Source organism: Anabas testudineus, chromosome 16, assembly GCF_900324465.2.
Source record: "Anabas testudineus chromosome 16, fAnaTes1.2, whole genome shotgun sequence".
NCBI classification, from domain to species: domain Eukaryota; kingdom Metazoa; phylum Chordata; class Actinopteri; order Anabantiformes; family Anabantidae; genus Anabas; species Anabas testudineus.
In genome coordinates this window covers 5,224,736-5,241,138 of record NC_046625.1, presented here as the reverse complement: position 1 = coordinate 5,241,138, position 16,403 = coordinate 5,224,736, and the positions used below count along the sequence as shown (strand labels likewise).

The following is a 16,403-nucleotide window of genomic DNA, read 5'->3' as shown; positions in this document are numbered from 1 at the left end:
TCATGGACAGCTGGTTGCATTTGTGTCATTTATTGGGGAAGGCAGATGCACCATGGGAGTGCAATTTACTGGACATGTGTGATATGTTGATGACATAGGTGCCAGATATTAGAGGACACCTTCAAAGGTCATGTTGAGCTCATATCTCTATTATCATTTTAATGCAGATGATATAATTTTGTATTCACAATAAAATACATCCAAATCAAGCTATATTGTTATATGACTGTAAACATAACAAGATTTAAAACTTCATCAGAGCAGATCCAACGGCTGGCCAACTCTTGATAAGACATTTAATCTTTAAAGGCTGTTACGGAGTTGTGTGCGATTACCAGGCCAGCCGAGACACATAGTCCCTCCAACGTGTCCTGGGTCTTCCCCGGGGCCTCCGCCCGGTGGGATATGTCCGGAAAACCTCCCCTGCGAAGTGTCCCGGGGGCATCCGAAACAGATGCCCAAGCCACCTCAACTGGCCCCTCTCGATGCAGAGGAGCAGCGGCTCTACTCCGAGCTCCTCCCGGGTGACTGAGCTCCTCACCCTATCACTTGTGCAACACACAACGTTTTTTGTAACATTTATGCCAGTGCAGCAACGAGAACCACCATCTCTCAATGACATAGGATAAGCGTGCCAAGAAGAGGTGACCTCTGGACACAACATGAACAGTCAGGGGAATAATTCAGTGAGACACTGAGGGCTGATTGTTAATAATATGCACGATAACCTGTAATTGTTGATGTGTAGTCTATGTGTTTAAGTATTATGTGCCAGGATGAAGGCTAGTAGAAAATCTATAAATGCTGACCATTCAAACTGTGTGCGTCTTATAACTATACGTTACCTGAGAAATGTGTTTACTGATCTTCACATTACAGAATAATTTTACCATGAAGCATGATAACAAGTTAGAGTTGCCAGATTGTGAAATAAAACACAAACATACACATCTAAGTAACATTTAATACTTTTATATCTTCCTAAGTTAAATTTATCTAAATTAAAACTGAGATTTCCTTTCTTACTTTTTAGTTGATGATGAGCCTTGGAAGGTTGAGCTGCAAAAATTCAAAATATGTGACTGGAGCTCCAAATTAGAACCACTATCTGACTGTTCTCAGACTGAACTCTGAGTATTTTATTTATAAAGTCAACAAAGTATGATGAGGATTAGATTACAATGTAAAGTGTAGACAATGACAGGTAAACTGGTGTGAAATAAAAAGAATGTTTCAACACTGAGTCCATAGGTATGGAAAGTGAGCCACACTTCCCCCTCCCACTACAGCTACCATTAGGAGTCTTTTAGTAGGAAACATCCACCCTCAGACACACTTCCACTGCTGATATTATCAGCTAATCAGAACATCTTTTCAAACACCCTCATGTAATGTCACAATAACGTGTTATAGGAAGAAATACATAGAATGGGCCAAGAAAAGACAAAAACTGAGAAATAAAAATACTTTGTCACTTGTCAGTTGAATAGAAATGTAAACTACAGCAGTTGCACATACATGGTTGTGTAGGTACAGTATCTATATGAATGTGAACCATGCCATTTAGTGATTAAGAACACATATAATCAACAAATGTTCTCTACCCAACTATGGTAAAGAAATACAGTGTCTGATGAACAAGGTCAAGGCAAGATAAATAATCACCACCGTGTTCGCACATGATAAACGTTTGCTCAAAGTTTGCTCTTTTTTTACTGACATTGCACTGAAAAGGACAGATGGTTACAGTGGTTACTGACAAACTGCATGTGCAAGGAAAACAAACATTATCAGACATCTTGATAAGGCATGCATGCTCGTTCTCCAGCTCAAGCTAATAAAGCATGCATGACCAAGAAATTATGAAGCTGTACATACAGTGAGGAAAAAACAACAACAAGATAAAAGCATCCTCCAGTAAACTAAAGCAATAGATATCACACTTGATACTGTGTTGAATGTCTGTGCAGTCTGGAGTGTCACACTGCAATAATTATAAACTGTGCGTCATTGTGATTAATACATATATAGGCCGGATTGATTAATAAAATCATCCTTTAAATCATTCATTAAAATCATCCCACATCGCTCCTCTCATTTCTTTTGAATTTTCTTAGCAGGTAAACACAATAAAATTTGTGTAAATGGTAAAAATGAGTAAACATCCTACAGTGCACAGCAAAAACTAAGCTACAAGCTAAAAGGATGAGCAAAAGCATGCAGAATTAAGTGTTAACCAGACATCTAGACTGAATATTTTTTGTGAAAATAAGTCCATGCTTTCGATGAGTGTCCAACAGAACTCCAGCCTGTAATTGTGGCAGTAAATCAGCACTAAAATCACCGTATTTCATGAAGCTCATTCTCTGAATTAGAGTCCTCCTGAATAGTGCTGCAGATCATCCACTGCTTTACATAGTTGGAATTTGAGTTTTTGTGCTCATTAAATAAATCTGAGTCCATCTGCTCTGTGTTGTTTGAATGTGAGACCCCAGGGCTGCTACACTCTACAAAACCACTGTCAATGGTGTCCAAGTCCACTTGAGGATAGCCATCTTCTGACTGCTCGTTTGAGACAAATGAGTCAAGTGATACTCTCTCTGGTTCATTAAAGTGGGCATGTGGCTGAAAGTTTAGATTTTCCACTGATAAGTCATTGGCTATGTGGTTTTCATGTTGTTGTAATATCCCACTTTGTCTTTCCATCCTGGACAACTGCGGTTCCCCTAAATTATAGCCAGCGTGTTCTCTGTTGTCTTCTTCGAATGAACCAAAGCTTTCTCCATCTTGGTAACTTCTGAGGGTGTTTATCGAGCTCTCTGACATGAGTTTCTCCTCAAACTCTTCTCCAGACAGGGTGACAGTATGGATGGAGATGTGGCCCGTGGAGTGGCCTGTGCCTTGTGAACTGCTACTCTCCTGTAGGTGCAGCAACAAGTTGCTAGGAGGCTGCAGCATATGGAGGAAATGGCCACCTTGTTTTGTCTCACTGTCATCGCAATAGATTTGCTTCTCGTTGTTCCAGTGAAGGATGTCGTGCTGCTTCTCGCTCGGCATTGGAACAAGTGAGTTGATCCTTAGGTAATCATACTCGCTGAACACAGGCTTCACCCACTCCTAAAACAGAGAAAAACAGAAGATATTAACGTGGAATATTTAAATTGTAACACAGGACCACAAATGTTTAAAGGAAAAGCTTCACATCTTGAGTATTATGCTTCTTTGCCTTCATATTGAGAAGTAGAAGATAAGATCAACTCTGCTGTCTGTATGATTAAATATAAAGCTAGGGTCAAATAAGCTAAGAGTCATCTTATCTCCTTTTAGCTAAACTAAGATAATATAATCTGCCTGGCTCTTGCTTCATATACAGTATATGAATATGAGTGTGATATTGATCTTTTGAAGCAATTCCTGCAAATAAGCAACATTTTACTGTTATTGTTGGTCTTGTGAAGATTGCATGCCCTTGTTAAGCGGAACTGAATTTTGTTTGTCATTAGTGCACTGAGAGTGGCCTTCTTGTCAATTAAAAGTTACATATAAAACATTTTATTGTGTTATACAGTTTTTTTTCTAAAAACTTTGTCATCATTACTTCAAAGACTCAGAGGAAATCATTTTAAATAATCCCATAAAAATCTACATTTTGAACATTTAGTTCAACAATTAGTTGTTTCTTCCTTCATGCCTATAACCAGTAATACTGCTTCTGTGCAGTGTGGTGGAGACACACAGGAAAGTACCTAAACACATTTATTAGTTTAGTTGGGGTTTTCACAAACTTCAGAACATTTGTAATATTTACAGCATAAGCTATTGCAAAACACAACATACATTCAACTGGCTATGGATACCGACAATTAAACGTTAAGTGATAATTAGTCTAGTACATATACAATATAGAAAACAGTACACGAGTTGCGTAAGTAAGGCTGTACTTTTGTTTCATTAGTATTTTTACTGTGAATATACAAATGTCTAATTTTCTAACTTTCATTCAAGAATTCCTATTATTAGCAATCTACCATTACATCGCCATAAGGCAAGGATTAACCCGATATAGCAACAGAAAGCACCCCATTAATGTCCCTATAAATAAAGTTAGAATAATATTATGTATAATTGACGCCTCCCCACAAATGTACACCACTTTTCACCAACTTCTTCTGCAGCTACCTATGACCTACATGTAGCAAGGTGATACCCAGATAAGTTACTTGACGCAAAGGCCACCACATCCTGATGTACAAACCCCTTAGCATCACTGTCATGCCTCTGCTCTGCTGAGAAAATACAAGCAGTCTGCACCACAAGAGATAAACTTGACTGGAACAATCATTTCTGAAAGAGCTGGTTCAGTCTGAGACACTGATCCTGAAGATGTGATATATGGCACAGCTGATGAGACTGCAAGAACTGCACTATAAGAACTTCACACTTGTCACAAAGCACTACATAACTACAGAGGTGTTGTTTCACTTTACATTTTCATAATGTCAGCTAGCAATGCACAAGATGTAGGATAATGCAATAGACATGTACATTTAGGCAAACTGAACTCCCTTTTAATGACTTTAATTTACAAATGCTGCAGAAGACAATAAAACATGTTTATACATGTAAACATGTGTATTAAGTTGCAGAATGATTGCTTTGCTGAGTATTTCAATTTTCTCAACAGGGGGATAAATCTAAATATAAAACCAGGCTTGCAGACAAATTCAGCCACTGTGATAAGATACCATTGTAAAAGGTCTGGTTAAACTGTCACAAGGTATATAGAGCTCGGATTGTGTAGACTGTGAAATAATTAGTTTGTCGTTTGTTTTGCATACTTAATATAGTGAGGAAACTACACCAGGGTCCATTGAGAATTCATCTTACTCTCTCTCTCTCTCTCTCTCTCTCTCTCTCTCACAGGCTGTTCAGTCTCTAGCTATATATAGCAGCAGCGCACTCTGCTGAATTATATTTGCAACTGCACATAGCTCTCACCCCCCCCCCCCCCCCCACACACACACACACACTTAAACTAATTGCATTCCTTTTATGTTGTGTATGTATGTTATCATTTAATTCAAGGTGTTTTTAGACTGTTTGAGACAAAACACTTCTTTAAACACATGTTTATCTTCACATTGTCACAAAGCAGATGTTCTGCCTGCACAGACATTTACATATGTTGTTATTAACACTGAACATCTAAGTCCTTCCCTCTGTATCAAAATAATTTGCATTAGGGGAACATAAAAGGTGATGGAAAAGGTAAAGTTATCAAAATAGCAGCCTATGTTTCAGACAGCAAAGCGATTCAAACCACATATCTTTCACTCTGTGCCCATGTCAAGTGAAAACAAGCTGTTTTTAGACTGACATAATGACACATAAAAGACCTGAAATAGATGTATAATGGGGTATTTTCCAATGGGGTGGAAGAGATTGGGCTGTCATACACAAATATCAACCCACAGCATCTCATACACATGAAAAACAAAGTCTCTTGAAGCCCCTGCACACTGACTCATTTATATCATGAGGGACCTTAAATGAGAAGTGAAGGGAAAGTCCCTCAAAAAGGGTCCAGATGTGATGAAAGTCCCCTCTTGGGCAACACCTGCTGGGCCGACTTGGAAATTACACACACAGTAAACATTTCACTTTCTCTTACCTTGAAGTTCCCTCCATAGTTGTGGTAGAGGGGCTTGAAAAAGTCGTTCGGTTTGGGGATGTATGTAATCAGCTGTATTTTTTTCTGGCAAAACCTGAAAACAAACGCAAAATGATTTCTGAATAAACAATGGAAATTAAGAGAGAATGAAAAATGATTTGACATTTATAATGCACTGTGTCACATTTGTTGTTGCAATTTCATTTTCAGTATGTGAACTGTGCAGAAGTGCAGTTGTGGTCAAAGGCTAGTGGTACAAAAGAGTCATGTGAATTGTTATACAGTACTAAACTGAAGTTGTGAGTCAAAGTCATATCTCAGTGACAAAAAATTTAAATTAAAATAGAATAAATCTTGTGATTGACTCACAGAACAGCAGTCTGATATGTGGAAATCTGCCTCACATATTAAATTATGTATCTAGAATAGTGAGAAAATAGCCACCGTGAAATTGCTCACATATTCCGTGTCCCTATTGTAGTAAATATTTGTTGATTGCCAGTGTTGGTTTCAACACTGTAGGTAGCCAACAGAAATCATTACATGCTTTTTGTAATGTTCCTCTGTTTCCTGCTCATAACACAGAACATCGTCTCTTCTTTGAATAGAAGATAACAGCTTCTGTGGGATACTTTAGACAATGGATCTACACTAATTCACAGTGATTCACTTCTATGGCCATTTTGGAGGTCTGGTGTTTGCGGTGCTTCTGAATTCAGAGGTCTTTCTAATATCTTGACACAGTATACTGTACAGTAAATGCAACTGACAAACACTGGCTAACACCTCGTTTAGCACATTACAGTTCAACAACACAGGAAGCTGCACCCTTCTAAATGACCACATGTTATATGTTGGTACCACTAATGAAAGTCACGGCAAAGAGCCAAGTAGTGCACCAAACTGAAACCAGAGTTAGAATTATTATGGCACAGAGAATATATCATTTTAAGAGACCTGAGATCATGCTCTTCTTTTTCTCCTTCTAACTATGTGCACTTGATAAGCAAGGTGTTCTCAGTTTTCTGACACTGATGCTCTGCATGACTTCCTATGTGTGCTAGCCATTTCAGTGCAATGTGTGTTGCTGCATGTACAGCGCTGCAGTGGTTTCTCTATATGTGGGAGGTGATGCCAGGAAAGTCTAGATCGAAGCAGTCAAAGAACTTGCTAATCATTTACTGGAAGTCAAAGTGTTGATGACTTTAACACTAGATTAATGACTTCACTTTGCTATGCCATTGTTCTGTGCAAAGCAGTTTGACTTATGCATGAAATCAAGATCGACTGCGATGTTAAACGCAATTTGCACGTTTTATGTCTATTATATAAAATCAAAGTAGTTGATTCAGTCCAAATATATTCAGTTTTGCAATTTTCTCCAAAAGCTAAAAGTAATCATTAATCCTCAAGGACCACCAGTTTGCCATTAGCTTTTAAGCTAAGGTGCAAATCCCATCATGCTTTGTGAAATAAGAAACACCAGCCACTGTATTGTTCAGTAAGAGGCATCAAGTCCTGCAGGGAGTTCAGTAATCAGGGCTCAAAGTCAAATCAGAATTTAAAAGGGGAATAAAGTTAAATTCTCATCCTGACTCCCATGTTTACAATACTCACGTTTTTTGTGAATAACCCAGCAACAGGAGACCAAGGGCAAGAATGATGGGCAGCCAGACATACCACCAGCTCATACCTGAAAATAAAACAACACGTATTGGATGAGATGATGCAACACAATTAAGACTTTCTGTTTCTGAAATGTTAGAATTAAGAACCGATGCAGAATCACACACTTGTAAGACAGTTTACAATACAAGAAATAAACAACACGTGATTGGCCTCCACAGTTGAGTTAGCATGATAAAGTTACGTGCATCATGGTTCATGTTTGGAAGCTACATTGTTCTGCTACCTTCAGTCTCTACAGAGGTTCCTGTTGTTCTCCACTCTGCAGAAGAGCTCCACTCACTCCACGGACCTTGATAGATATTGCCAGGACACAGTTTGGCCTGAACATCCACAGTATACTCGAATTGCTGTTGCAGTTTGTTATGGTCTAACAGAATGAACTGATTTTCCACTAAAAGAGAATGAGCTGGTTTCTGAAAAAGAACAAAAACAAAAATAAATAAATAGAACATCACTGCATGGGTGTTGTTAGCAAATAATTATTAAATAAAAAAAATCTGACAATAATTCATACTGTATTATTGATGGTAACAATAACTACTGTAACAACATCTACAGTCTCTAATTACCTTTGACAAGCTCTCTCTTATTCGAACCCTATATTCAAGACAGTCCGATTTGCTGTTGTTGTCGTTCCAAGTAATGTTGTAGAATCCATCAGAACTGTTCACATGAACACTGAAAGGAGGCTGTGGTTTCACTGTGAATACAAAGTCCCAAGGGAATCAGGGGAAGATTATGAAATTGAAATGGCATGTATGCCAATAATGCTGTCGGCCACAAGTGGCAGTTGAACATTATATTTAGCCCTGCCTAAAAGCAGGTGGGTGATTTTTCTGCTACCAAATAATGTGGGCAAACTGGGAAACTCTATAATTTGTAAAAATGTGTACAGTGGAAAGATTAAGACAAACTGATATTAAACTTAAAAAATATTTTTAATGTATATTTTGAAGACACATCCTCAGTACTGTGAATGCTGTGTTTGCCTGTGACCTGTTTTAATGTATCTTATCCTTCTATCTGTTCTGCAGACATGACGAATAGTGAAATGTGTCATTGCGTAGTTATTATGAGTTTAACTTACCCACATCACTCAGCGCCCAGGTGGATGACTCACTGGCTTTAATAATTTCTTGACTGCCATGTTGACTGACTCTTGCAGTACACATAGTTCCAATGGATGCAACCTCATAAAGTTTTGTGGACAGCTCCATTATGCACCAGGAGTAAGGTGATTTGACTTCACAACTGCCATTAACTTCAGATTCATCACCACTACAACAGAGAAACTGTGTGTTACATGAAACACATGGCCAAGTTTCAAAGTATTGGTACCAAAGGTTATAGCTCATGGTTTTAGAGCACTAATGCAGGGCAGATACATGGAAAATTCCCACTGTTTACCTGTTTCTAGTATATTTCACTTAGGCACAAATGCCTTTTACCAAAACATATCCTTAACTATACTATAACTAACAGCACAATATCCAAAATAACCCAACACGTTAGTCATTTATAGTAGAGGGGAAATCCACAGGTATCTCTCAGCCTGCTCTGAATTTAGGCTATTGGTGCTATAATAAAGTCATAAAGCTTTATACACAAACATAAAGCACACTGATCATCAGCACTGGTATAGTCTTCTCTACCTGCAAGTGACTTCGAGTGGGACCGGATGTGTCGGCACAAAACCTGAGCAGGAACAATTCAGTAATTCATCATAGTCCGTTGAGCAGGTGACATTGCAAAAAGACGTGACTGCAGCAGAAAAGAAATGTTTGGTCAGTTTACTACATTTAACATTTGTGCTAAAATGACCTATTTAACAAGGCTCTCTCACACTAGTAAGGAAGCTTGTTTTCAAAGGAAAACATGGCAAAGCCTGCAGCATCAAGACAAGCACAAACCAACGTACAAGAGTAAAATACTATGCTCATCCTAATATGGGGAAAATTACTTTAGAAATTCATATCCATGCAAGAAAAATACTTTTTACACAAAACAACTTACCACCATGAATGAACAAAGTGAGGCCCCACAGCAACAGTAAGCACGGTGGTTTAAGAGCCATGGGGATGACCCACTGTTATCAGCCACTAGATACAGAAACACAGAAACACAACAGCTGAAACTAAAAATAGGCATAGTCATTAAAAATGTGTTTGTGGTAAAAGAACAAGAGTTCGAGGCTCAAAAAAAAAAAAATATATATATATATATAATAATAATAATAATAATAATAATATATATATATATATATATATATATATATAATATATATATATATATATATATATATATATATATATATATACATACATAAATTAAATAAATGATAAATAAATGATAAATATATATATATATATATATATATATATATATATATATATATATATATATACATAAATTAAATAAATGATAAATAGCAGCAACAGTTTGTTATCAAATAGAAAATGTTCAAAAATCTATCTACAATCTGAGAGATTGTTGAGTAAATAAATATTACCGTTAGAAGGAACATAAAATAGCCTTAACATCGGTAATTAGGTACCTTCACATACAAGCATCAACATTTACTAGTCTGAATTAGAAAGTAATAAATGAACAGCTCATCTCTCAAACTGTCTAAGCTTCTGAAAACAGACGCTTTACTGCAACATTTACTGTTCTATAATCTAAAAAGTTTAAAGATGTAACAGTCTTACCTTTTCAAATTCAAACTGTGCTGCTTAATCAGTCAGCTAGCCAACTGAGCCACTAATGCACTGACGTCGGAGTGAGAACGTTTAGTGGAACAATGTTAAACCTTAGTTACAATGAAAGCGTCATCACCAGTGGTGTGACTAAGGATGTGGTTTCAGACCTTTTGAGCGGTGTCTGTGCGGTGCCTTCCCACCACATCCACATTGCTGCTATGAATATGCAACAGCTAACCCGAAGAGAGAGAGCGAGAAAAAAAAGTCAACAGGAAACTGAAATTATCTTCTATAAAAAAAATATTGACATCATGGTTATAGTGTCACCTAATTTTAACAAATCCATAATGTTTTATAGAACAGGTTTCAGCTGAAATGATGGTGACCAGCTCTTCCCTCAAACATATTTTTTACCATTTACTTAAAAACACTTTTATTTGTATTTGTTTTACTATTGAGATGACTCTAAACGCAGTCTTTTTGACATGTTTCAAAAGACCCTTATCATACACCTACATGTCTACTATAACAGTTTATCAGGGGTTTTTAGTAATTTCCAAGCGTAACACGAAATGAGTCATTACCCTGATAGAACTCATCAGATCTCACTTTTAATGATTTTATTATCAGTAGGTTATTAACCCTAAAAGCTATTAACTCTGAGCAATCTGAACTAGATGGTAACCTTTTCCAACCATAAGAGTCATAATTATTACAACATACAGTCATTTTCATAAATACTAGAAAAATGAGAAGGTTTGTTGTACTTGTCCTCTGTACATCATCACGCTAAATTTAAAATAAAACACTTAAAATGTGAGCTCAAAAATAGGGGGCTCAAAAATAATTGAAAAATGGCTGATAAGCAGTTGCATGGCCAGGTGTGACCTGTTATTCCATGACTAAAAAAGCAGAGGTTTTCCTGGAGGTGGTTAAATTTGCATTTGGCAGCTGTTCAATGGAACCCTCAACATGAAGACCAAAGAGGTGTGTATGCACAGGAATGAGGCTCACACTCATCAGAGAGATAGCAGAAACACTGGGAGTGCTTCATATAACACTTTGGAACATGCTTAAAAAGATGACTTAATGGCAACTGGCAAAGAAGGACGACTAAAGTGGATGATGAAATAATTCTGTCCATGGTGAAAAAGAACCCTTTCATAACATCTAGTCATGTCAAGAACACTCTTAAGGAGGTAGGCGTGTAACTACCAACGCTTCACCGCGAGGTGTAAAAGAACAGGAACATCAGATTAGACTCCGCCAGAAAAATAACTAAAAAAGCCTGAGCAAGGGAATAAGTTTTCAGGAACAGGTTCTTCTGGATGGATGAAATCAAGATGAACTTGTATCAGTGTGATGAGAAGAGAAAAGTTTGAAGACAGAAAGGAAGCGCTCAAGATCATCTGTCAAATGTGGTGCAGGCAGCGTTATGGCATGGACATGTATGGCTGCCAATGAAACCAGGTCACTGGTGTTTACTGATGATGTGACTGCTGATAAAAGTATCGGGATGAATTCTGAAGTGTACAGAGCTACACTGTCTGCTCAACTTCAGCCAAATGCTGAAAAATGACAGATGCTGACAGGATAATGCAGCGACCCTGATCACAACCGAAAGAATGGTAAAAAAATAAATGCTCTGCACTTCTATGGCACTTTTCTACCTAACAGGCACTCAAAGCGCTTTAACACTGCAAAGGGGCATGCTTTTCACTTACTAACAACCAGACAAAGAGCAGATAAAGGCATCAGGCCTTTACTGCATTTATGTTAACAAGGTGGCAAAATCACTAGAAACAACAGCACTTAATATAATGCACTCAGGCATGACTTCACCACCCACCATGGCCCCTGTCACATCTAACATTTTTAAACATAAAATCACTCTGTAGGTGTATAGACGTGTCTAGTTTAACGTCACTGTACCAGTATTAGTCAAAGCTAAACTCCGCTATATCACGCAAAATAACCGAAAGCTTAACAGCTTTAGTGTTTTGGACCAGGTTAGTGCACTCAGGCATTTCTGTATGCTAAATCACTAAAATATAACCGGCACAATAAGGCTGTAGTATTGCAAACATGGAATTTGCAACCATTTTTATCTGTTCCAGTGTAGTTTCTCAACTTAAATTTAAATCATCAGACACAAAAGACGCTGTGCATTATGTCGTTTAAGACAATGAGGTATAACAAAACAACACGAGGACAACGAAAGGTAGCTACAAATAAAAGCTGAAATTCTTGACGTGTTCTTAAAAGGTTTATGTCCAAGATGTGTCTAATGCATACAGCCAGTAGTGCTATCCTGACAGCCACTAGAGGTCAGAGCATGTATGAGGTTTAACTTAAATATGGAGTTTACACAACTTTCGAAGGCACTGCCACTAAACAAGAGCAGCTTGCAAATCTGTTAATGCTGTGATGGACAGGGGTGAGCGTTGGAAAGATTTTATGCTGACACCTGTCCACCTCAACATCAGCTTCACCAGGTGGTATTAATGCTATGGTTGGTCAGTGTATTAACTTTGCTTTAAATACTGTTTTATTTTTTCCACACACACATCATACAGAAAGCATGAGCTGCACCACAATAAACGCACAGTCAGTCTCGGTCTTACTCCTGATCAGTTGTACTGGCACGCTCAGTAGCAGTACCCAATATAAATGGTCTCCTTTACTTAGTGAAAGTAAAAAATGTTGTGTAGCATGGCTCTAGTGCTTTAAGTTTAAAAACACAAATCTCATGTGCAGGTCACAGCAGTAGTGACAAGGTGGGATTTGTCATGTAAAGTGTTTGTGCCTAAAGGGACTGAGCATGTTAAATATTACAGTAGGTGTAATTTGAATTCAAGCCAATGACTTACTCTAAATGAAAGACATAAATGGGGAAGCACAGGCTTCTAAAGGTTTTGTGCTGTGTGTCTAAGCTTTAAATAGACGTTTTGCAGTAATGAGTGATGAGTTTGCTTTTACAGCATGTTGTTTTTTACACCACTATGCAGTTTTGTTCCATGTATGAAGGGGTTTGAGAACATTACAGCTTTGTGAGCATGTTTTGCCATTTTGTGTTTAGAATAATGTATCATAGTAACTACAGTTTAAAACCATTATGTATGGTATTTTTTAACCTTAGAGGTGTTTTGTATTGCTGTCATGTTTAGGAACTTCAATGCAAAACATGAATTGCGTGAGTGATGATCTACCTTTGTACCTATTCGAATCTCATCTTCCACTCCTCTTCCCACACATCTCTCATTTGATGAAGACCATCTCAGGGTAGCTCCGCTTTTACCACAAGGGTGGTGACACTGAAGAGGCGCTGCTGTTTCCATAAAGAGAGAGACAGGGACAACGATGTTAGTGAACAAAGAGAGGACTATATCTCCCAGATTCAGACTGAATCACCAAACAAGACAACAGCCTTTCTGCTAAAAACTGGATGTTAAACACTAACTGATTCCACTTCTGATATAGAAGCATGAATAATAATCATCAAGTTGAACCTTTAAAGCTACAATAACCACATAGACAAAACAATGTCCTGAGAAAGAGGAATAACAACTTCTCTCACCCATACACACAGCACATAAACCATACTTCCAAAGAAAGAAGCCGAAGTGCATGCACAACAATTACATATTGATTTAGCAAGTTTAAGGTCATGACATATAAAGTGACACTTGGCCTCTTTGCTGTAGAGGTTTGCATTTTCCTTGCACTTTAAACATCACTGTGACTTGTAATAACTAAAGTTCATATTATTTCTTCCCCATTTAGTGTTTTGCTGTAAAAGCCTACAGTGTGGCTGTTTTTAGAGACATTGCCCCTGACAATATTAAAGTTGGGGAGAGTTTTTAGGTAAAAACCAGTGTCTCTGGGGTATATCAATAATACTACTGGGCTTATTGCATATGTAGCTGGAGCCTTAATGATGGATCTTAAGGGGATTATGCACACAGTGCCATCCAAGCATGTGCACAAAGGGGAACTCCGTCGTAAAGTTTTGGTACTTTCGTTTTCACGTGGACTGAATCTAACATTATTCGGCATCACATGTGAATTAAAGCTGAATTGATCATCCATTTAGTTCTCAGGTTTTGTCCATCTCTGCCAACTCCCACGGATCCACTTGACTTGAGTGACCAGCTGTGTGTTAGTGCGCTACTCGCGTCTTATTTATTCGGGTGACTGAGCTTGTTCGTTTGTTTACAAGTGAATTGGCAGGTAATGTGTAAAAAACTCAGTCAGTCGCCTACTTGTACTAATTTAGACGACATTTTCTAAATCCCTAGAGCATCTTCTAACCATCCGGACAAAAAATAATGTCTTCTGGACGACAGAAAGACTTTTTAGCACGATGTTTCTAAAAGTTGCGGCTGTGTTGTTCCTTAAGAGGTGGACTGGCCGCCATCTTTGTTTTGATTCAGAGAGAGGCACAAGATGGAAATATTATTATAAATCTGTTTTATCGTTCCGTGGACTGCATATTTTATTTTCCAGATGGCTAAAACATTATTTAACGATTGTATAAATACATGCAAAGTAACTTTTGGTGATTTTAAAAAGCCGTATATGCGATTCTATCCTCGCCGTATGCTTAAGTTATAAGGAAACCAATGGTTAACTCTGTAAATACATGTTACATCTATTGTTTTTATAACTGTGGATTCCCAATAATAGGAGTAATCAATTTCAGGAAATGAGTCTGCAAACCCCCTGGTGACTGCGGACATGTTGGGAATTTAGGCTTTTCACAGCCTTTTCAACAAATCTGAATGTTTGCATGGGAAACAAATAAATGCAGATGTTTGATGATCTATTTTTATCGAGAGCCAAATTTAAAAGTGAAAGTAAGTCTGGTCTCACCTGCAACAATTGCCGCTTCTCGTAGACGACTTCTTCAGCAAGTCCTTGACTTGTCTTTATAACCACAGGGCCAACTAGCGGTGGGTAAGGTTTGTGCAACAAAATGGGTCAGTTTGCAGCAGTTTTCAAACCAGCTTTGACTTACTGTAGCCTACAATCATGTCACATATTGTTGGATTTTAAATGAAGCATGTGCATTAACATACTCACAGTTTAAGGTTGGGTTCACACAGGAAGCAGCGCTCTCCTGAGTAAGAAGTGCTTCTCACTCAGTGCAAGGAACTGATCCCATATAGAGGATGTAGTTAGTTGATGTTTATCACCGGTTGAAACATATTAACCCCTTCTGTTACTGCTTATTTGTGAACATTCAGTTTAATTCTACCCAAAAACACATACATATGGATTGTGGGCATGTTTGCTTGGTTCACAGTGTTAAATAAATATGGGATCAAATGCTTTATTCTCAAAAACTGATTTCTGATTTCTGTGGTCTTTAGTGAAAACAATGCTTTGTTTACAAGTGAAGAGATTTCTTAGTATAGAGTTTTCTCGGTAATGCTGTGTCATTATGTTATGTTGAGGTCTTGTCATTTCTTTGAAATGCATGTTTTAAATAACAATAGTTTTATTCTGAAAACTAAAAAAAATAAAATAAAATAAAACAAAGCAGCTCATTTCACCAAACCTGAGAAACTGATTATTTTGCAGTAGTTTTTATTTTTCTTTCCAGAGCTGTATGTCACATGTTTACATATATTTGTCTAATCGTCGCTGCTCTGCATTAACTTTTCACTGCAGAAACCCTGGATACAAGTGCAATCAAACATACCAGTCAATGACTCCTTTTAATCTAGTTACTAGAGAAATGCTCCTGTTTGAATTGCAGGTGTCTGTTAAAACTGAAACAGGTAAACCTCAAACATACTTTCAGTCAACAGATTAACCACTGTTCTAATTCAGTGCACAAGGTACATTAAACTACAGGTTGCCATAGCAACAGTTATTAAATCACTTGTACTGCTGGGAATGTTTTTTACAACCAGTGACAGGGGAAAATCATTTGATTTGCATAATTCGTCTGCACCAGTGTAAAGCCATAAACACACAACTCTCTCAGATCAAATATGTTTGTCACTTTAATTTAGCAAAAGATGCACCAATCAAAACAGACAGGGCAATAATAACAACTAAGAAGTTTATGCTGGGTTATCACACTTGAATTTACAGGAAATTCGATAAAATGAAACCGTGTTTTCCAAGAGCTAAGCTGAACTTCAGCCTCACTTTTACGTAACTTTATAAACAACACGCGTTTTTATGCTGCCTTCTGTGCTGACACAGTGTAAACTGAATTCTGGCAGTGAGACCACTCAGATCTCTTTTAAAGTTCACGTGTGTGTCAGAGAAGAGAAACTTTGGTTTCATTTGACTGCAGTAAAAATGTGTTTGTCCTTGTTGACCAAACAAAT

At 37.6% G+C, this 16,403-nt stretch overlaps 1 protein-coding gene across 2 annotated transcripts; it reads right to left on the bottom strand.

Annotated features, from left to right (window-relative positions):
* Nucleotides 1-1,100: 1,100 nt before the first annotated feature.
* il21r.1 (interleukin 21 receptor, tandem duplicate 1) lies at nucleotides 1,101-15,193 on the bottom strand. Of its 2 annotated transcripts, XM_026373277.1 has the most exons (11): nucleotides 15,142-15,193; nucleotides 14,932-15,005; nucleotides 13,269-13,387; nucleotides 9,374-9,459; nucleotides 9,013-9,121; nucleotides 8,448-8,638; nucleotides 7,930-8,060; nucleotides 7,584-7,773; nucleotides 7,289-7,364; nucleotides 5,672-5,765; nucleotides 1,101-3,117 (listed from the first exon to the last, which is right to left on the bottom strand). In XM_026373277.1, the coding sequence occupies exons 4-11, from the start codon at nucleotides 9,432-9,434 to the stop codon at nucleotides 2,341-2,343; spliced, it is 1,629 nt and encodes a 542-aa protein (XP_026229062.1). In that variant the 5' UTR covers nucleotides 9,435-9,459; nucleotides 13,269-13,387; nucleotides 14,932-15,005; nucleotides 15,142-15,193; the 3' UTR covers nucleotides 1,101-2,340. The 2 variants fall into 2 exon arrangements, with proteins under 2 accessions (XP_026229062.1, XP_026229063.1); XM_026373278.1 differs by lacking the exons at nucleotides 13,269-13,387; nucleotides 14,932-15,005; nucleotides 15,142-15,193 and adding an exon at nucleotides 10,069-10,255.
* Nucleotides 15,194-16,403: the final 1,210 nt, after the last annotated feature.

Excerpts from the sequence above, each read along its gene's own strand:
- il21r.1 (XM_026373277.1), bottom strand. The coding sequence starts at position 9,434 with ATGGCTCTTAAACCACCGTGCTTACTGTTGCTGTGGGGCCTCACTTTG. Across the intron at positions 9,122-9,373 it reads CACTTTGTTCATTCATGGTG|TCACGTCTTTTTGCAATGTC; the intron begins GTAAGTTGTTTT and ends TTTCTGCTGCAG. Across the intron at positions 7,365-7,583 it reads AACCTCTGTAGAGACTGAAG|GTATGAGCTGGTGGTATGTC; the intron begins GTAGCAGAACAA and ends TTTTATTTTCAG.